Genomic DNA, 21,355 nt, shown 5'->3' on the forward strand with positions numbered 1-21,355 from the left:
CTCTTCTCCCACTTGCTGTAGGAGCAGCAGCAAAGCCCATTTGAATGGATTTTACATGGGAACAGTGCCTGAACAAAAACCCTACACTTGAAGGCTGCGAAATCTCCAACTGAGTTCAAAACTGCTGCTCGATCGCTTGACCACTCTTAGCAGTGTTTGGTACTGAAGATAAATATCTGCAATTCTGAAGGTGTCCTGAGACCACTCTTCTCTCTGTGTAGCCGCCAGAGCTGTGCCTGGGAAATCATTTATAAATGTCTCATTACAGACCTGTGTCTGCCTCTCTCTTTGCTTTTTGCCATCGGATCAGCTCGCTGAGAGCAGCTGTCTGTGCTTCTGCAGCAGCACCCCCCGAACTGCCCTCCTGCCTTACAGGATTCCCACAGCCGAGGAAATCGCAGACAACTGCATGGACACATGTGCAGGGCCTGCAGGCATTGTGTTGAGCTCAGTCCCGAGCTTTTGTATGCTCATATGAAAAGGAAAGTCTTTAGGAAGCCACGCTTGCGCTGGAAGCTGAGCTTGCAGCTGTGCCACTGGGCAGAGCAGTGTGCACAGCAGTGATTTGGGGACGGTGGTCTCGCTGTGCGTTGCTCGAGCTGACCCCCATCAGGAACCCCCTGCAAGTTCATCTCTTGTAAGTGCATCCACCACGCTGCTCTCATGGGATATCGTGGCTCTGTGCTTTCTGGCTGCTTTCTGACTCTCCCAGCGCATAGTTCTTAACAGTTTGAGTCCTGGGTATCCGGGTAAGATGACTGCACTGAGGGGTTTGGGGATGGGGAGTGTTGAATCTTTACAGCCAAGTGCTTTTTCTAAATGGCAAACTGTATTTTCTGTTAGGATCAGCTGTAGTCGATAAAGCGAATAATGCTTCCAAGTGGAGCACCCCGGTTAGTGATTTTTGTTATGTATTTAGGAAAGAATGAAGCCTGTGTAATTCAGTATGCCGTGCATTACTTCAGCCCTGGGTTATCAAATGGGTCTGTGGTTTATTTCTGGAGGCTGGGGAGGGAGGCGTGGGTGCTCTGTTCCTTCTGAAGGAGTGGTTGGGTAGCTGGAGGTGCTCCGGAGCACGGAGGGATGTGGGCAGTACTGGTGGTAGGTGATGGTTGCTCTGGGTGATCTTAGAGGTCTTCTCCAGTGTTAATGACTCTGTGATTCTGTCAAACCTAAACCACCCTTAATAATATGGGATTTTTCTTTGCATTCTTTCCCAGGAAAGCAGGGTGCTGTTGCAAAGCGATGTGATAGATGGGACTGTGTTTTCAGGCTGGAAAATATCACATAGCAGATTGAAGCACGAATGTTGAAAGAATATACTTACGGTTTTAAAAATAATAATTATGTAAAAAATAACACTCTAATCTGGATGAATAGATCTTTCCATATGCTGCAAGCTAATTACCACTCAGTGAACGAAATCTTGGGCATGTTTTGCTAGTCACTTCCCTTGTGCCCTGTGCTGCCAAGAACGGTCTGCCACGTGTATTTTCTTGAATACCATTGTTTATACTAAAAAGAATATCTGGGCGTATAACAAATACCTTCTCCCAGTTTAAGAGCAGCCAGCCTGATGTTATCTGATCTGGTGTAGCTGTTATGAACTGAGTTCCATCCCTGCTGTCTCCAGTGGGCACTGAGAGTGCTCATCTCACCCGTGGCAGAGCAGCTTTCGTACCAGCCACCTCCTGAATGAGACCTTTATGTGAATCCTTTGTTCAGTCTGTCTGTCTGAGGTTCAGTGCCCTCCCAGCTGCCTCCCAAAGACAAATATCAGCCCCAATGGGCACCTCCTTGCATTCAGTGCAAAGCCACTTCTCAGCAGCTCCCATTTTGCTGTTGCTTGCTCATTCATAGCTCCCAGTTGGTTTCTTATTGTCCTCCTTCCTTTCCTCCTCGTTGCAGACTTTTTCCTAGGTATTATTGCTGGCGATGCTGAAGTTGCATCAGATCTTGATATGTGCCCAGCGGGGCTTATCCCAGGGAACAGCAGGGATGACAGATTTCCAGGGTGCCAGATGCAGAGTTCATCTCCATGCCAGCCCTTACATTCGTGTCCCGTGAGATTGGCCATTACAGACCCAACTTTTCAGCTTTGAACTTGGAAAGCTTTCAGTCCTTGTTTCCCAGTCAGCCATAAATCTCTAGGGCTGCTTCCTCCCACAGTGTGCTGCCAGGCACTTGGCTGTTCCCTGTAAAGCATTGCGGCCATTTCTTCTTTCTTTCTTCATTATCCCACAGCTTGAAAAGGCCGTGATAAATCTCGCAGGAAACAGCTGCTTCGTCGCCGTGCTCAATAACTGGAATTTGGGTAGAGCAGTGTGGGCTGGGATTCACTTGGCTGCCAACAATATCACTTCTGTGTCATCCAAGCTGCTCTGATCCCTCTGTGGGAACCTGGAGAGCCACGGTGAGCCAAAGGAAGCTGTGCAGATGGCGGCTCTGGGATGTGCAGCAGGTTGGACCCCTTGTTTCTTGCCTGGTAGAGCATACAGTGTATTCAGCAGGGGCTAAAGCTTGTCTCTGAAAACTGGTGCTCTGGACTCCCCTTTGGTCTGTACCTGTATGGAAGCTCTAAGCCAGCCATGCCCACGCTGTGGCCAGCAGTCTGCCACTAGTGAGGTGGTGCATTTTAGCAGTGAACCTACATATATGCAGCCCAAGACAATTCCTCTCCACTCAGTGTGGCCCAGGCAAGCCAAAAGGATGGGCACCCATGATCTGAGCTGTGACCATTGGTTGGGCAATTGATGGCACATTGTGCCTGGTGGTGCTCACCAGCCACGGGGCAAGCTGCCCATCACCCTATGGCCTATCTGTAGCTCTTAGACACACAGGCTGATTTTTGGGTGGTCCTGTGTGGAGCCAGGAGTTGGATTCAGTGATCCTTATGGGTCCCTTCCAACTTGGGTTGCTGTATGGTTTATGAGGTTAAACTGTTGTGTTAGGTACAGAGCCATTCGTTTGCCTGGTGGTTAACAACAATCAGACCCAAAAGCAACAACGAGAAGAACCCTGGTGAGTAAAATGTTGAAGGGAAGCCCTCTCTGGGGGCACTTTATAGCTCTGCTGTAAATGTGGTGCGTTTTCCCCTTTTTCCCTCCCTTCCTGGCACAAGACACTACGCTGGGATTTCTTCTTTCTTTTTATTCCTCTTTTAAACCAAATGTGCCTCCATTTTATCAATTAGCTGCCTGTCTCCTGATTCCCATGGTAACACAATAGGCTGTTGAGTTTCTGGTGCTGTTGGCAGTCGGGGTGCCTGGCATGCATTGCGGGAGCCATGAGATGACAAAAGAGTTCTGCAGGGAGTAGGAAATATGTGGGTAAATGCTCACTGTGCGCCGCTTCTCATGCTCAACTACTTCTCTTTTCCTCTCCCTCCTCCCCTTCCGAAACAAGTTTCCTTTCTCTTTGTTTCAGTTAGCCAGTGATAAGGAATGAGTGTCAGAAGACATGGATGTGTTGGAGGGTGTGTGGCTTTGTTGGGTATGGATGGCACTCATAGCACGAGGCTGTGTATGTCATTGGGATCTTGCTACGAAGGTTATTCCTGCTGATACTGGAGGGAGATAGAAAGCTGAAGCAGAAGGCAAGGAGCAGAGCTTGTTTGAAAGGGGTTTCTTGCTCCTGTACAGCGCTCTGGGGATTTCAGACACATGGCTTTCATTGGCACAGTAATGAGAGCCATGTGAGCAGGCTGAAGCTTCAGATCCAAACCTTTAACCTCGCCTTTGCTGAGCTCAGAGGAGTCTGTCTGGCTCCTGTGCCTTAACCAGCACTGGGTGTCTGGTCAGCATCAGCCCTGGCACAGGAGGAGCTTACAGAAAGGGCTGCTGCAGGGCTGTGTTAGACTTACAAAAACAAAAGGGAAAACTGAGATTTAGAGCTGGATAAGATGTGCGTTCAGTGGAACTGCGTCTGACTTTGATTTCTAAGTTGTTGTTCAGCCCTGAAAGCTGTGACCTACAGGAAGACCATTTAAATTGAAAAGAATGAGCTTGACTAATGAGCACAATAGGGCTGGAAAGCTGGAGCAGAGGAGATCCCACACAGTGTGCTGTGTCTCAGAGCCTGCTAGGAGCAGAGAGAGGCAGGAGCTGCTGTCTGTCCTGAGGTTGGTGTTGGATGGAGCAGCAGAGAGGGAGGCAGTGACTCTTGGGGGCGAAAAAGGAGGAATTTCTTCTCTACCACCATAAGGTAACTGCTGGTGGGAGGGTTGGAGCAGAAGGTACTCAAAATCAGGGGGTCTCCTGAAATAGCCTTGTGCTATAGGATCTCAATGCTTCTGAGTGCATGCTCTCCTCAGAAACCTGTAATTAGACGCTTTATTAGACACTTTCCCCAAGATGCTGTAATTGCTGCAGTTTTGCAGGCAGCTAAAATGAACAAAGTCTATGGGAGTCCCACTAAAACGTTGGCTTTATTTCCTTTATTGGAATGCTGTGTGGGACCAGGAGTCCAATGGAAACTCCCGCTTTGCTTTATTCTGTCCGAGATGATTTTTGGAGGTGTTTGCTCTGATGGGTGGTTCTGGATGCGGCTGTAAGTTGTGCTGCAGTGTTTGTTCAGCCCTAGGGCAGCTGAACCTTCCTTTCTGTGATTCTGAAGGGCTGTGGTGATAAAATGCTGCAGCCGTATCTAGGTATTAAACTGAAAGACTTTTCTGCCAACTCTGAAGTGCCGATGCTCTGTTCTTTCCTCTGCAATCAGACCTCCAGCACAGCTCAAATTACTTTGGGTTGAGAGCTTTGTGTTTGCTGGGCTGTGCAGGAGCTGAGCTGGATCTGTCAGACCCATTACTTGGGCAAGAGCTGTGGAAGTGGTGCTGGCTGAGCTGTAGTGATGGCTGAGGCTGGATGAATTTCACAGTTCAGATAAGCTTTCATGTTTGGATCGTCTCTGTTAGACTTTCTTTGCCTGTCCTGTCCAAGAGCTGTTGTCCACCCCCCTCTTTTGACTTGGGGAAGCTTTAACGAAGTCCATACACTCTTTATTTTAGTTCCTCTGGGATCTAGGCTGAAAGGACAATGTTTGCAGTAGATTTTGTCACTCGGGTCAGCAAGTGTGGGGTCACTATTAGCTTGTTTGCTGGAATTGTTGCTGCTTCAGGTACAGCCACATACTTAAGGGTTATGGTTTATTGGGCTCAGTGGTGATGGGTTGATGGTTGGACTAGATGACCTGGATGGTCTTCATAGCCAGATAAGCTGGCTATGGCCACTAGGGATGGTGAATTTCCAGCATCATCTGCAGCTTTCCTTCTCCCAGTAAAGCATAACTGGAGTTCTGGCTTCAGCTTGAGCAGCTGATGTAAATAAGAGCATTCCCTATTGCAGGTCTGACTTCTGCACACTGAATGTTGCCCTGGAGGAGCTGTGCTAGCAGGGGTTTGTAGATGCTTCCTGTTTATAGATGCTCTGTTTATATTAAACATACCCCAGGTGTCTGCTTACTGCTGGCTTCTGCTCTGAAAAGGGCATGACAGCAGCTGGGAAAAGCAAGTAATTTGCAAAGGCTGCTGTCAGATCCCATGGGAGCTATTAACGTCCTCCAGAGGGACACTCAATGCTTGGGTTAACTGTATACAGACCTCTGGTTCTGGAGAGTTCACTAAAACATCAGTGCCCATTCTTGTTTTAGGATAAAAAGGTGACTTTGGCATTGTTTTTGGTTCCCCTTTTTAAGCAACTCCCAACACTTCTGTTCTGCTGAGCTTTTTCACACTGCCATGAGAAGTATCCTTCAGAACTGTAATGGAACTGGGAATAGATGCATATTATAAAGGGGGATGATGACATGGAGTTTCTCCTTTATTTTATGTGAGGTCTGCAGAAACTGGGCAGTGCATAGAGATTTTAGTTCAAACTGCTGAGGAAGATTTATAGTTAATGGGGCTGCTGAGTTTCTAACCCTTGCCTGATGTAGATGTGCAACCTGAGCTGTGCTCCCAGATGTTTCCTTTCTGTAAATGCCCTTTGCTGGTGTTTCAGCTGCCTCCTTACAACTCCCTGAAAGGAGGCTGTGATGAGGTGGGGGGGGTTGGACTCTTTTCCCAGGTGACAGCAATAGGATGAGAGGTGATGGCCATTCTCAGGAAGAGTAGTGATGCATTGATACAGGGAGGTGGGGGAGTCAATGTCTCTGGAGGTGCTCCAGGAAAGGAAGCTGTCATGCTGAGTGGTGTGGTCTTGAGTGTTCACAGGTGTGGACTGATGGTTGGACTAGATGATCTTAATGGTCTTTCCATTGCTCATGATTCTATGATGTAGGATTCCTCCTCATACCAACCCCTTTCCTCTTGGTTCACAGGTTCCCCTCTTCACAAGCAAAGTGCCACCTCCACCTCCAGCGCCGAGAAGTCGGGGTCGAAAGCTGCCGAGGTGGGCGATGACTTCCTGGGAGATTTTGTGGTGGGCGAACGCGTCTGGGTGAACGGAGTGAAGCCAGGAGTGATCCAGTACCTTGGGGAGACACAATTTGCTCCAGGCCAATGGGCGGGGGTCGTGCTGGATGACCCCGTGGGTAAGAATGATGGCTCTGTTGGAGGTGTGCGCTACTTTGAGTGCCAACCACTGCAGGGGATTTTCACACGACCGTCCAAGCTGACGCGGCAGCCTGTGGCTGAGGGCTCGGGGAGCGACGTCCCCTCCGTGGATTCACTTACAGCTCAGAACTTGTCCCTGCATTCAGGGACGGCCACACCGCCGCTCTCCACTCGTGTCATCCCCCTACGAGAGAGCGTCCTCAACAGCGCCATGAAGACGGGCAATGAGTCGGGATCCAACCTGTCGGACAGTGGGTCTGTGAAGAAAGGGGAGAAGGACCTGCGGCTCGGAGACCGTGTGCTGGTGAGTTGATAGTGGAGTAACCTTCAAAAGGGGCAGGGTAGGGATTTGATCCATCCCTGGGTGCTTCTCGTTAGGTTTGGGGTGAGGGAAGGATGATGGGGGTGGGGGTGAGATGTGAGGCAGAATGTGGCATTGGGAAGAGGGCGCCTCAGCAAAGGAGGCTTTGAACTCCTGCATTGATTGTTATTTGGGATGCTGTGTCTTGTGGATTGGTTTGTCTGTTCCCCTCTTTAATTCTTGGAGAGACAGTGCTCAAGTGAGGACTGCCTCTTTTAGCAGCAGCAAAATATACAGACTGAGACTTCAACATGTTGTAAAGTGGTTTTCTTCCTGCACTTCTGGTTTTTTGTTTCTTTGTTCAGATTTTGTTCTTGCTGTTGTTTCTGTTTGTTTACAAATGAATGGAAGCCCTCCCTCACAGCCTTCTGCCTTATCCACCCCAGATGTTGTGAGAGAGATTGGTGCTGTTCTTTGTTACTGTAATGAATAACTTCAAAAGAACAAATCCGAAACCAGCATAAGCTTTGGGCTTAGAAAAATATCAGGAGCTGTTTGCATGTCTGGGAGAAGAACAGATAGAATCAATAGAACCATTGGGGTTGGGGAAGACCACTAAGATCACCAAGTCCAGCCATCAGCTGGATTTGAGCCATTTTTGCCTTTCGATGGCTCTGAGCTTAGAGCCTTTCCAACTTTAGCAGTTGCTAAAAGTAATCTAGTGGAGTTTTCTGCTAGAAGAATTAGGTAATGTTTGCCTTTGGCACTTTTGAGCTCAGACTTTTTCCCTGAGATGCAAAAATTACATTAAAGAGGTGAAAAAAAGCCCTCCACCGTGATGCTGTGGAACTCATTTCTTGAAGTCTGGCAGATGAATGTGGAACAATTAACGTTTGCTTTAGTAAGAAGGGAGCTTCCCAAAGTGTGCCAATTGCCCGAGTGCTGCCATTAGTGCAAGTCTGCCTTGTTGCCTTTCTCCAGGGAGAGAATGGATGGAAAAGGAGATGGAGCAGTTGAGCACTTTCTGCTTGAGAGGAATCTCTGCTATGTTTTTCTTCCCCTAAGAAAATGCATTTTACATGCGTTGAGGGGGAGGCAGCTCAGCAGCTGAACTGATTCCACCCTAAAGAGCTTGCTTAGGAACAGTGGGAAGGAGGTGACTTCTCAAAAAGCAAGTCTAAATAAAGAATATCCTTTTCATAGAGATGTTCTGTCCTTTAGCCATCTTTATGTTCCCTAACTGAGGATGCACAATTCTATACTGAAATGTAGTAACAAACACGGCTACCTAAGGGCTGTGATGTTTCCTAATTGACTTTATTCCTGCAGAGTGCTGCCCCAGATACTCCTCAGATGGATTCTGTGGTTGTGATGTTGCCAGAACTTGGAGATGGCTGAAGCTGCAGTTGCTGCTGCAATAGGCAGCAATGGAGGTGGGATGTGATGGACCCTTGCTTTGGTGGCAGGCAGCTTCAGCTGATGGGAAGCTGCTCTGGGCTCACCCCAGGCACATGATGATACGAATTGCTTTCTCCTCTGTGCACTGCAGAGTGGTTTTTGCTGGCAGTGTATTGCCACCTCTGGCTCTTGGCAAATGGCAGGAGATTCTCATGAGTAAACTAATCATGTCCTCTTCTTTAGCACCCCATGCAAACCTACACACCAGCCTTGATCTGCCAGCCCAGAGCTGCGGAAAGCCTTTAAGCAGCTGAGTGAGAAATCCTTGCCATCAGCAGCTCCCTGGGCACAGAGAGCCACGAGCTTTGCTGGCAGCTTGCTTTGAGCTGTGTCAGCCCTGGGACTGAAGTCTTGCTGCTGTGAAGGCATGTGGGGCATTAGGAAGGAACTGAGGAATTTAGTGAAACTAAGAGATAACAGCACAAATAAAAAGCTGCTTCCTTGCCCTGCTGCCGCATTAACCCTTGGAGGCTTTTTGTGCATGCACACACCCTCCTAACCATTCATTTAGGCCAATGCACTGGCCAATACTTGTCTTCTGTTTGCTATATTTGTCATTGAATAAGAGTTGTGAGTGGTTCATGGCAGGGCAAACTATTATTAACGTGGGTGGACTTGGTATCAAAGGCAGCCCCAGGAAGGGATGCTGTAATTGCAGGCTTTCCCGTGGGCATTATTCTCACACTGCTGCCTGAAAGATAAATGTGTGTGGATGCCTTGTGTCAGCAGTGCTTTGCTGTGGGGATGGGTGAGCCCCAGAAGTGTAAGTATTTGGGTTAAAAAAGGCTATAAAAATCCCTTTGTCATGAGCTGCAATTACGTACCTGAAGATGAGCCAGATCTCCACCTTACCCTGAATGATGGAGTGCTGTCCTCAGCTGTCGGCTGGGATATACCGTGTAAGTGCTGGCATGCACTTGCCATAGGTGTGTGTTCATCCCCCTGTACTTACAGGTGGTTATTTCCCATGATTTGAGGGGTCTGGATGCAAACTGCCGTGCTTCTGCTAAAGGCATTCTCTGTAAGTCAAGTCCTGTGTGATAATATTCTGCCATCGGTGCTTGGAAGAGCTAAATGGCAAGGAGCTGGGAAGCAGCTTTTAGCACTGCTCAGTAGAAATATGCTCCTGAGATGAGCACAAGGAAAAGGCAAATTCCTGTCTGAGGGAAAGGATGGCTGCTTCAGCTTAATGCTGGGTAAAACCTGCCCATGGGTAAATCCTGTCCCAAACAGGAGCAAGAAGCACTGCTCCATACAGGTGGGCTCCAGTTCTTGTTGGTATCATCCAGCATCAGTGTAGGGTAACAGCAGCTCACGTGCTGTTCATTAAAAGTAGCTGACAGTCCCCAGATGACTGGATGACACTGGAAAACAGTCCCTGTTGATCTGAATTAGTGTTTTGTGGTGTTTTTGTCTCCTCTCCCTGGGCAGTATTGCAGTGAATTGCAAACAGTGCATCACTCCCAGGCCCTGGGTTGAGGTTCTTGCTGAGAGCAAAAGCATTGTGTAAGGGAAAAGAGCAAATGCAGGCAACAGGAGTTGGACCTGCAGCAGCCAGATCAAAACATGGCCTGGTGCTAATTGGGCAAATTGTTTAAATGATGCATTAGCAGCTCTGATAAAGACAGTGTCTGGGAGGATCAGCATCATTGCCTTTCCAGCCCTGGGATACTGGTCTGAATCCAATTTTGTCATTCTGATGAGAAAGCTGTAGTAAAATGGGATGTCAGTGTTACTACAGATAGCAGGAAGGTGGGTGGACCTCTCTGATGACTGCACAGTGCTTTTCTCGTGCACTCTGAAGGGTACAGAACCATTTTGTATCTGTGGCTTCTCATCGTTCCGAAGGTCAAGATCAAGACTTAGAGACTATTGGAGAGATCTTGTTCGGTAGGTCAAAAAACAGATCTCTGGAGAGAGGCACAGAAAGGGAGCTCTGTACTGGAGGTGTGTTTGTGGCCGTGAGTGCTGTGCCAGGCAGGCAGTTACAGACAGTTGGTTTTTTAATGGAGAAACTGCTTCTATCTTCCTCCCAAGGTGATGCTTCTGCTTTGTTGAAGGGTATAATAGAAACAAACGCTTCTGTTTTGATGAGCCCATTTGCTGTATGTGCTGATGTAACCTGCCAGCTGGCTTTTTCCGAAGCGGGTTGTTTGTTTTAGCAGTGTTAACAGATTATCAGGGCTGAATAAATCTGTGTGTCTACGTTGGGTGAATTCTATCGAGGCTCCCCATCCATGAGAGTTTGTGTGTGTTTGCCAGAAGCTGGGAGGTTCACTGTGGGCTGCTGTGTGAGTGTGTGACAGAATAACTCTTAAAAGAGAAAAATAAAGTGGAATCACGTTGCCATCTTGGGGTGTTCTTTGCTCTGAGAGCTGTTGGTGTCCTATCCCTAGAGGTGCCCAAAGCCATGGATGGGTCCTTGGGCAGCCTGAGCTGGTGGGGTGCACCCAGCCCACAACATGGGGTTGGAGCTGGATGGTCTTTGAGGTCACCTCCTACCTGTCCTTTGGCTTTCTGTGCTGTTTGGAATGGCCCTTTGTAGAGGCCCCAGAGCAGCGTGGTAAGAATCACAGTGATGGAGGGAGCTCATCATCAGGTTTTTTGAGAGAGCCTCCCAGCAGTGATAAATTCCCATCATTGACATTAAGATGAATTACAACTATTGAATTCAACTTGCAGCTCAAGAAACGTATAAGAAGGGCATTAAATCATTGCATTAATATTAGGAGAATAAAGCTGTCCAAGCTCAAATAAGTTGAAAAAGGGGGCTGCTGTTTGACCACAGAATATCAGCAGAGTTTTCTCCATAAGGAATACTTGGCTAAATTCCTAGTAAGGGATATTACAGAAGACAAACTCAAGCTGCATATAGCTCTGCCTCCTGGGACGTAGAGTAGGACCCATCCTGCAGAGCTGTGCTCTTTCAGGCTGTAGCTTTAATTTCAAGAGTATTAAGTTTTCTTCCTTGAACACAGGCTTAGCAGAGGCCCAAAGAGGTTTAAATTCTGTGCTGATTCACTCGAATCCTTAGAACATCCCTCCTACTTCTCCATCTTTCTTGTCTCAGCACAAATATCAAATGAAACCCATAGGTGTAAAGATAGTGGCAGCTGGTAGAGCTGCTGCTCAGTGAAATGTGCTCTCATTGCAGCCATCAAAACATGGCTTTGTGCATTCCTGACCTGTTCTGTCCCGAGGTCTGCTCTGCACATTGAAAGTCTTAACTCTACATATGGGAGCAAAAGGTGTGATTTATTCTTATTTCTCCGTGGTGGGGGTGGAAAACCAGGTGGCAGCCTCAGTACAATGAGACCCTGTTTCACGTGGCATTCTAACTAACTCAGGGAATTGGAGTGCGTAGGTAAAAGCAGAGCTCTTTCTGAACCAAATGTCTTTATTTTGAGAGGTTTGCTGGAAGGGCTGTTGGTTATGTGCTAGCAAACCCTACGTGGGGACAAGCTGACAAGCAGTGCAAGTGCTTTGCTGCTCAGATTATCCCTTTGAAATCCTGTCCTAGAGCTGCCAGCTGAAAGAGCAAAAAGCTGAAACCCCATTAGTGTGGATGTTTTTTCTTTGCAAAAGTCTGTGCTTGGAGGCCTGAACTCCTTCAAGGCCTGACAAGCGACGGTGCACAATTAGTTGATATTCATGTTGTATTTGTCCTGACATCTCTCAGCCAGGCATGTCAGAAAGTGGGAGATTTGCTTGTAGTTGGGAGAGATATCTTTAGTGCCAGGAGACTTTGGTATGAAAACTGTCTGTTCTGGTTTCATGACATCTACTTTGTAAAATCTGATAGATTTTATTTTTTTCCCTTTTCTCTCTCTGTAGCTGCCCCAGCTTTAGTAGTACCCCAGTAAAATCAATGTCTAACTCTAACCCTCAGTGTTTTATCCTCAACAGGTTGGTGGGACCAAGACAGGAGTTGTGCGCTACGTGGGAGAGACAGATTTTGCCAAAGGAGAGTGGTGTGGCGTGGAGCTGGATGAGCCCCTGGGGAAGAACGATGGGGCTGTGGCTGGGACAAGGTACTGAGCACCCCAAACCCAACCTGAGCATGTGGGGTCCCACCATCTCTTAGGTGATAACACCAAACACCATTTGGGGCTGGGAGGAATGGCTGGGGGTGCTTGGCTGGATATGGTGGGGTGGGAGGAAGAATCCAGTTCTTGCTTTTTGGTTATCATCTGTTCTTGTATTAATTCTGTAGCATAGATCATGGAATCTCTAAGTCCACTAAGATCCCCAAATCCACATCCACTAAGATCCCTCAGTGCCACATCTGCATGGCCCTGGAACACCTCCAGTGATGGTGTTTCTGTTGCTTCCCAAGCAGTGGTGTTTCTGTTCACATGGAAATTGGACAAGGGAGTGCCCCCAGCATCACATCCTGAGCTTGGTGATGTTCAGATCTGAGTTACATATCAGTGCTTTGACCCTCATCCAACGCAGGTGGAACTGATTTCCTGTCCTTCACGAGCCCCTTTCAGGGGAAATACAGTTGATTTCTCAAAGCTTCTTAAGGGAATCTCACATTAAAAGTGAGGTTTAACTTTGAAACAGCTCAGGAACTGTGAGTTCCTCTGCTGTTAGATCTCAGGTTCTGTAATAAAGGTTTCTTGTGTTGAATCAGCAGTCATATGTTCTCATTTAAAATCAGAGAAACGCTGCCTTGTTCAATGGCAGGACAAGAAAGCAATGGATGATTGGCAGCAGATGGCTGAGTTCCAGCCTATTCTCAAATGAAAAGAATCAATGTGATGGAGTGGATCCAAGTCCCTGCTTTCTTTATCATGCAAAATAAATTATCTCTAAGCTTAATCTTCAGGTTGTCAGGAAATGATTTATTGTCTTTGTGCGTACGGGATGTGTGGAAAGCAGATGTGGGTTGGTCAGGGTGCTCTCTGCTTCTTGTCCTCACGCCTCTATTGGTGGGTTTGGAAAGCCCAGTTTTTGAAGGCCATCTTTCTTCTGGAACTGCTGTTTCATGGTTTTATTTTGCTGTGTATCATGTCTCCAAGATGTCTCTTTTCTTGCATTTCATGCTTTGTTCCTGCTCTTGATTCCGTGGCAGGGTCAGGGAACTGGAGTGAATTCAGAGCTTCTGATTCAAGAGGGGAAATTGAGGGGAATCTTTAAGGTACCCCCACCCCATGCATCCCTGCCAGTGATGTACATCTCCTAGCATAGCAAACACATTCCCCTGCTCATCCCTTGAGTTTTCATCTGACCTTCTGGTTTTACAGCAGTGAAAATGCCTCGCTGGCAGCTGCCAACGTGCGCTGATTTCATCAGCAGGGTTTTGGAGGAAAGCCCTCTTAATAAACCTGGCTCCCTCAGGGCATGCAGGCACCCCTTAGACTGCCTTCCCAATGTTTTCCATGGCTGCTCCGTGTTCCTGATACTGCCTTGAGTTCATCCTGCCATAATCAGTCTGGGAAGAAGCTGCCAAGGGCTCTGCTTTGGTGCTTGTTGCCATCTAGTGAGCATGCTTGGCCTGGCTGCCCAAGGCTCTGTGCTGCACTATCTGGATGCTACAGCTGTGCTAAGGTAGGGAAGGTAATGAGGGGTAAATGAGTGAGCAAAGGATTTCATCCCCATCCTTGCTGTGCTGAGCCCTGTGGGTGAGCTGATGGTAGATCAACTGAATTTACTGATTCTCCTCAAGCTGAAGAAGGTTTTCCAGCAGATGTTTCTGCAGCCAAGTGTTCTGGACCCAGTTCCTGTTTATGAAATATACGAAGGTTAATTGCAACTGCTCCCAATCTGGACTAAAAGTTGGTGGGTAGACACAGTGTGATGCAGGTTCTAATTTGCAAAGAGCTGCTGGGGACCGTGAGAGGCCACATTGTAAATACCCAATATTGGCTTGTGCTTAAAATGTGTCGACCAGTGCCATGCTGTTGGGCTGCCTGTGCCCAAGGAAGGAGGGTTTTGTCTGGTTTGCAAGAGGTCATGCAGATTTTCCTGCTTCTTTTTTTTCCCATTCTAGATTAAGGTCTGCCTGTGGCAGGATGGATTTTCCAAACCCACGAGCCATATTAGCAGCAAACAGTGGGCTAAGCAGTTTTGGATCATAGGGTCTTTTTTTAAAGGTTATTTCACTGGGGAGGGGGAGGAAATGGAGTTGAGCAGGTGTCTGAAAACAAATTGCTATAATCTGGATGGGGATCAGGCTGTTCTCTGGCCTCCCAAGCACACAGAGCTCTGTGACGCAGCCCTGTGACTGCTTCCAAGTATAAGGCAGTTGGGAAGCAGCTGCTCACATCTGGAGAAGAAGGACTTGTGCTGGGCAGAGCATGAGCTGAAAACTGCTGCTGCTTGTGCTCTGGAAGGACAGATTTACTGGTAGAACACAGTACAGAGCGGTATGATTTGTGGATACACTTTGCTATGTGACTTTCTTGCAAGTGGGGTGGAGAGCACCCAGATGCTGGTTTGGGGATGTCTGGTTTGCTTCTGGAAGGAAGGAGGAGTGTGTGTGCTCTCATTGTGTATGTGTATTGGGATCCTATCTGGGAAGCTGTGTGGGTCTTTCCTGGCAGCTCATCAAAACATGTAGCAATTAGTGCATGGCAATGCCCTTCTGCAGGGCTTGGGCAAGGTGGATGCTATCGCCCTTCTGACACAGTGCGTCTCTCCTGTTGCAGGTATTTTCAGTGCCCTCACAAGTTCGGCCTCTTTGCTCCCATCCACAAGGTGATTCGGATTGGGTTTCCATCAACCAGCCCTGCCAAGGCGAAGAAGAGCAAGCGAATGGCCATGGGAGTGTCTGCCCTAACCCACAGCCCCAGCAGCTCCTCCATCAGTTCCGTCAGCTCCGTGGCTTCATCTGTTGGGGGCAGGCCCAGCCGCAGTGGGTTGGTAAGTGGCTTTTTCCACTCTCCATCTGCTGGTGGGACTCTGCTCTACAAGGTGGGAGGGCTGGAGTTCAGTTTCAGCAGCTGCACTGAGGCAGCTGCTCCTTCCCTGTCAGTGAGATGAGGAAAGTGGAGTTTGGAATATGGTTTCTGACCTTACAAATTGGAATCCTTCCACGGATGTGAGAGTTGTAACCAGACACAGAGCAATTGTGACCATTGGTGTCCAAAGTGCTATTCGCTATTGACAGCTCTGCTGTCAAGTGCAAGTTTTGTTACAAGGTCCCTGCACAAAACGCCATTGCTTCCTGCCCATGTGGTTGTGTAGCAGTGTGCTGTTAAGCAGCTCTCCCTTCCAGCCCTGCGGTGACCGCATTTTAGCTCCTAGGGCTGACACTCTGCTGGATCACATGCCTTGTGCTTTGGAAGATGCTCAAGAAGGCAGACACCAGAGCAGCAGAAATATTATTAAAAGCTCTGACGTAGTGTGTGCTGCATAGCACCTGCAGTCCTCTTGGCTGGGGACAAGGGTGCAGTATCCATCACTGGGAGTGGATCCAGCCAAACAACACAACTCTCCTTTTGAGATCGATGCTTCTAACTGAGCTCGCTGTGGGACTGCAGCAGTGCTGGGCATCAATAAAATATATTTTAAAAGGCAGGCAGTGCAGTACGTGCTGATCTTTTTTAACCCAGTTCCCACCCCGTGTTATGTCGTTTGGGATGTGATTCTTCCATTGTAGCATAGCAGAGCAAGGCACAGTCTTCTGCAGACTCATTAACCAGACCTGTGGGTTAACCAGTAGTCCTGGACTTCTAGACTGGAAGAGAACACGGCTTTATTCTGTCTCTCTTTAACTCTTCTCCAGCTGACAGAGACCTCCTCTCGTTACGCCCGTAAAATCTCTGGCACTACAGCTCTCCAGGAGGCTCTGAAGGAGAAGCAGCAGCACATCGAGCAGCTGCTGGCAGAGCGTGACCTGGAGCGGGCTGAGGTGGCCAAAGCCACCAGCCACATCTGTGAGGTGGAGAAGGAGATTGCCATCATGAAGGCCCAACATGAGCAGGTAGGAGGAGGGATGACCCAGAGTGCACTGAGGCCCCAGCACTGCTGCCCAGAGAAATGGTGGGTGCCCCATCCCTGAGGGTGCCCAACGTTGTGGGTGAGCCCTGGGCAGCATGAGCTGGTGGGGGGGGCACCCAGCCCAAAGCAGGGGGTTGGAACTGAATGGGCTGTGAGGTCCCTTCCAACCCAAGCTGTTCCATGATACCTAATGTGCAAACTAGGCTCTAATTTTCTGCCTTTCATACGGAGGCAGCTTCCCACACAGCAGGCTTTCTCCATTCCTGCCGCTATCACATGCTCTCTCCCTTCTCCAAGGAAGGAGCACAAACAGGGCTATGCCAAACCAAGGACAGAAGGTAGTTTGTTTGGTGGGTTGATGCATCTGAGTGCAGAAATGCAGTGGGAAGCAAGCACAGTGCCCCGAGCCACCCGCTCTGGCCTTGGCTGTGGCTGCACTGTAGTGTTCTTTGATACTATTAGATGCTCCTGAGAACATCAGCTTGGTTGGTGTAAGTCCCTGCTTCCAGAGAGGATGATCTGATCGTATTAAGAGTTGGCAACTGTAAGGAAAGCAGACTGATGGTGCTAGCATTTTGATTTTTGTTCAAGGATGTATGTAGGTACTATTTTATCCACCTGAATGTACAAAGAAAGGAGTAGCATGTTTATACTGCTCATCAATGGGTGGCCCTCTAATAACTGTTCTTGCCTCAAGTTCCTTGCTGCTGTCTATAAACCCTGCTCAGCTGCAGGGAGCAGGGATGGATAGCACTGCCTCTCTTTGTGGTGGGCCACACCTGCCTGCCAGAACCATGGGAGGAAATGGTAAATCAACTGCAAGCTGACATCTTCCTTCTGGAAAGATATTTTCTGGTCATTATCAGTAATGAATTAATGCAAGCCTGAAATGTTTCTATTCTCTATACCTCAAACATTGCCAGCTTTTGTGAGGCAGGCTCTTTTTGTTGCTGCAGTATGTCACAGAGGCAGAGGGGAATCTCCAGCGAGCACGAGCACTGGTGGACGGGATGCAGAAGGAGAAGATTGAACTGCTGAACCAACTGGAAGAGGAGAAGAGGTAAAACAGGCGTGAATGGGCGAGGAGGAGGTGAAACCACAGGGGGGATGAAGCTCTTAGCTGTGAATGTCGTGGTCAGATGTAAGGACAAGAAAGTGACTGGAGAGTCATCCTGGGGTGTCTCCTTGTACTTCAAATGTGCTGTGCTCCTGTCTTGGCTACTGCAGACTGCCTGTTGTGTGGTTGGACCTGTGTCTTGCCAAATACAGGCAGCTCTTGAGACAAAAAGCACTTCTGTTCCTGATGGGGTCCCCAAACTGCTGGAACACCTGTGAGGACCATGGTAATTTTCAGGCTGACAATGGCAGATATTGCCCAAACAGCGCAATGTGGGCAACAGTTCCTCTGCCACTGCCAGCTGATGGCCAAACAGCCTTGGTCTCCTGCTGGGCTATGAAGCAATTGGGGCCTTCCAACCATCTTCCCTCTTTTTTTTTGGTTCCTGATACTGAACATGGAGAAGCAGCGTATATATCTCTTTGTGATTTGGTAATCTTGTGGAGGTTCTGAGAAATGGAAGTCAAACTTGTGTGTGATTCCCTGTGTCCCAAGGGTCCCATATGATGACGCATGCATTTCCTTTCTGGATGAGAGGAAAGATCTGTTTGTCATTCTTGGAGACCAGTTGCTCCATACATAGAACTGAACCCTCCAGTGGGAATGAAGACATTTCTGTGTGTTAACTGAGAAAGCTGGAAATGGTGCTGGTTCCAGTGGGAAGGTGCTCCTCCTGGAGAGCTGTTCATTCATGCTCTCTGGGCAGGCAGCTCATTTTCCCAGCTCCAGGAGGCCCTTTAACCCACGACAGCTGAGCTATTTCCTAAATATCAACAGATGCCTCCTCTAATTAGGGGAGGTTTAGACAAGGAAGCTTGTTTATGAAGTTAGATATGTACTCTCACAGCTATTTTTGTCTCTGTAACCGAATCAGAGCCCTTACATCTGGCTACCAGCGTAGCATCTTCATTACATCAGTAAAGAGAACAAAGAGGACTGAGTTCAGCAGAAGATTGAATTACTGTGTGTTGTTATGAGATTTTACGTTTAGACTTTGCAGAAGAGTCCCAGGCACTTCCAGTTTGTGTATGTGGCTTTATGTGTATTTATGCATGGTGGATCAGTACAACCTCTGCACTTGTTATGTAAAGTGCCTTTTTTTCCTCATCTTTTTACTGTGCAAGGATGACCCATGTGCAGCGGCTGCTTGTAGGGTGCTAATCTGGGTGTTACTGATTGCACTTTGTCTCCTCTCCCCTCCCACAGGAAAGTGGAGGACTTGCAGTTCCGTGTGGAAGAAGAATCCATTACCAAGGGGGATTTGGAGGTAATTCCCACTGCCCTCACTGAGATTTGGGGGCCAAACTAGTAACTGTGAGTGTGGTAATTCCTACCTGACTCTGAGCGATGCATTCTCTTTACTGATGGCTGTGGACATGCTGCAAACACTGTTGTGGTGTGAACTGTGATGAGTGATCTTTGGTCTGTTGTCCCATCACTGGTAACAGTAGGAGCTGCCTAGAATTGCTCATGTCCAGCCAGCCTGGCTTTAGATTTTGACATGAGTTGTCGAGATGTGTTAAAATTTGCTGCAAGCGAAAAACTGCAAATGGTGTTAGGAGCTTGTCCTAAGTATGTGCAAAGAAGCAGAAGGAAATATATCTGTGAAAGTGAGGCTCTGCTCTGTGTGTGTTAACTATGGGGCTTTCCTCATCTTTAGCTATGGTTCTAGCTTGGTAACAGCCAGGAAAATCGAAGGACTTGCTTCAATTCTATCAACAAAGGGATAGGAAAATGTGAAAAGTAGGTGATGGAGTGTATTGCTATGGGTGTGACTGTATTGGTATAAATGTCTCTTTTTCCAAAAGATAAGTAGAATAATGTTTGATGGGTGTAAATCCCCAGTGTCCTGATGGCAGACCTCTGCCAAAGGATGGCAAAGTTCAGTTCCTTCCCTAGTGAGTGAGGAATGAATTGCGTTTCGTCCTGAGCTGAGTGCTTTAGAGAGGGGTCATTGATCCATCAGTCCCTTTGGGATGAGCACCAGGTGTGATGCTCAGAAGTGATTCCCACGTTTCTTGTGTTTTTTGGCTCTAGGGTTTGTCCTGTTGGACAGCTTGGAGGTTGTTTTTTTTTTAACACCTGGAGCAATGGATCCAATATCTGGACATTCAATAAAGTGGGAGGATTTGTGTGTTTAGCCTTGAAACATGGTCATGATTTCAATCCTCTTTTGGTCTTGGTTGGCATTGCTGATGTTGTAGTGCTTTGGAAGATGGAAGGCAATGGCAGGGAAAACAAACAAACTTGGCAGAAAATCTTATTGTAGTGGAAGACTGTTGTTACAGAAAGTATCCCCTTGGAGAGTCTTGCACTGGTGGTCTGCAGCAGTTGGACTTCTGCTGTTTAGAGATTACCTTCAGCATACTCTTAATGCAGAGGGCTTTTTTCCCATTGGGTTGCATTTTGTTGTGAATAGCTGCTATGAGTACCGTGTAAAATCCCACAGTGACCATTTTCTGTTTGGTTGGATTTTTCCTGCTTGTTTGGATCTTTATTCTCCTCCTGTTGTGAACTACCTTTCCTTATCCTGTATGCCAGAGATGATGTTGCAGCCTTCTCTTTCCCTCTCTCTCCTTCTCTTTCCCCTCCCTTTCCCCATCTCTACTGTTCCTTTCCCCCCTGTATGACCAGACTCAGACGCAGTTGGAGCATGCCCGAATACGGGAGCTCGAGCAGAGCCTGCTGTTTGAGAAGGCACAGGCTGAGAAACTCCTCAAAGAATTAGAGGACACCAGGGTAATCCACTCCCACTTACCCTGCCTGCAGAACAGCGCTTGCCCCCACCTTGATGCTCGTGATACTGCTTTGGGTTTCATTTTGGTTTATGTGGTTGATTGGTTTTGGCTTGAATGTAGGCATCCCCAATTTTTGTTTGGTTTGGTTTTTCTTTGCTCTCTCCCCCCTGGAAATAGTAGCACTGTCTGATTTCTAGCTTGGCTTCTTGCGGGGAGGACTTGTTTCCCAGATTGAGCTTGCTTCTCTGCCCCATGCCACCATTTGACCATGAGCTCTTCACAACTCATCATTCAATTAACATGCTCGAATAATACCTGCAACCCTGCACAATTCATGCTGCCCAGAGGCTGTAATAGGAAATAACATTGCAATCAGCATTCCCTTCGTCCCCATTCCAGCCATGGGAGCTGTAATTTGAAATGAAAGAGCGGTGGTGAGGCCAAATGGGACAGCTCCATTTGGCCAACTAAAAGCAAAACTACCCAGTCCTTTTGGGCTGGTGGTTGGGTGGATACAGTGGATGAAATGGAGTTGTTCTCACACTGGAAGATTCGGTTGATTTCCTTGTTTCTTTTGCTTTTTCCTAATATTTCAGCTGCTCCTATCTCCTCTTCTACATCAATTGCCACAGCACACTCAACTCCCTGTGGTCAGCAGGCACTTCTGTCCTATTAGGTTGTGTTCATGTTGTATGGCACTGGTCCATAGGCCTTATGCTCCCTGTTAGATCTTTTGTCCCACATCCTCAAGCCTTCTACCTTACTTTTGCTTTCCTGACAAACTCTAACAAGAACTCATGCATAAAATCCCTTTTCCTTTTTACACCAGGGTAAACAAACAACAAGCAGAGGTGGGGTCTGTAGGCCAAGGTTTTGCTGAGCAAGAATGGAAACATGGTCTGCTTAATGCTGGTTTCAATGCTTGTGGTCTTCCTGCATGTGCAGTCACATTTCCTCTGTGCATCATCTGGCAAGGTGCCTGGCCTGGAAATTTAATGGCCTTTCAGGACATTATTTTTTCATACACTGCTGGTTGCTGCGCTCTTGCAAATTTTGAAGGGTTTTGTCAAAGGTATGTATTTCTGTCTTGAAAATAAATGTTAGAAAAGCAAACTGTGATTGGCCCAAAGATGGAGCTATCAGTTATTGGTGACAATTACCCTGGTGCAAAACTGTGCTCAGGTTGGAGGGTGCTGGGTTTCCATCCCCTTTTATTTGAGTTTTGACTAATGTACTTTGGATCT

General features: G+C 47.7%; 1 protein-coding gene across 6 annotated transcripts in view; it reads left to right on the forward strand.

Annotated features, from left to right (window-relative positions):
- The window catches only part of CLIP2 (CAP-Gly domain containing linker protein 2), a 44,897-nt gene that overhangs the window by 12,324 nt on the left and 11,218 nt on the right, over window positions 1-21,355 (forward strand). For 2 of the 6 annotated variants that reach the window (XM_085521740.1, XM_015880546.3), the window contains exons 3-9: window positions 6,316-6,854; window positions 12,216-12,340; window positions 14,963-15,176; window positions 16,042-16,239; window positions 17,213-17,316; window positions 18,580-18,640; window positions 20,008-20,112. In XM_085521740.1, the coding sequence (XP_085377866.1) occupies window positions 6,316-6,854; window positions 12,216-12,340; window positions 14,963-15,176; window positions 16,042-16,239; window positions 17,213-17,316; window positions 18,580-18,640; window positions 20,008-20,112 (1,346 nt within the window). Of the gene's footprint in view, window positions 1-505; window positions 638-3,891; window positions 4,204-6,315; window positions 6,855-12,215; window positions 12,341-14,962; window positions 15,177-16,041; window positions 16,240-17,212; window positions 17,317-18,579; window positions 18,641-20,007; window positions 20,113-21,355 lie in introns of those variants that run through there. The other 4 variants (XM_085521741.1, XM_015880551.3, XM_085521742.1 and 1 more) reach the window with 4 other exon arrangements.

Source organism: Coturnix japonica, chromosome 22 (genome assembly GCF_054131305.1).
Source record: "Coturnix japonica strain WE chromosome 22, WE-NBRP24, whole genome shotgun sequence".
Lineage (NCBI taxonomy): Eukaryota > Metazoa > Chordata > Aves > Galliformes > Phasianidae > Coturnix > Coturnix japonica.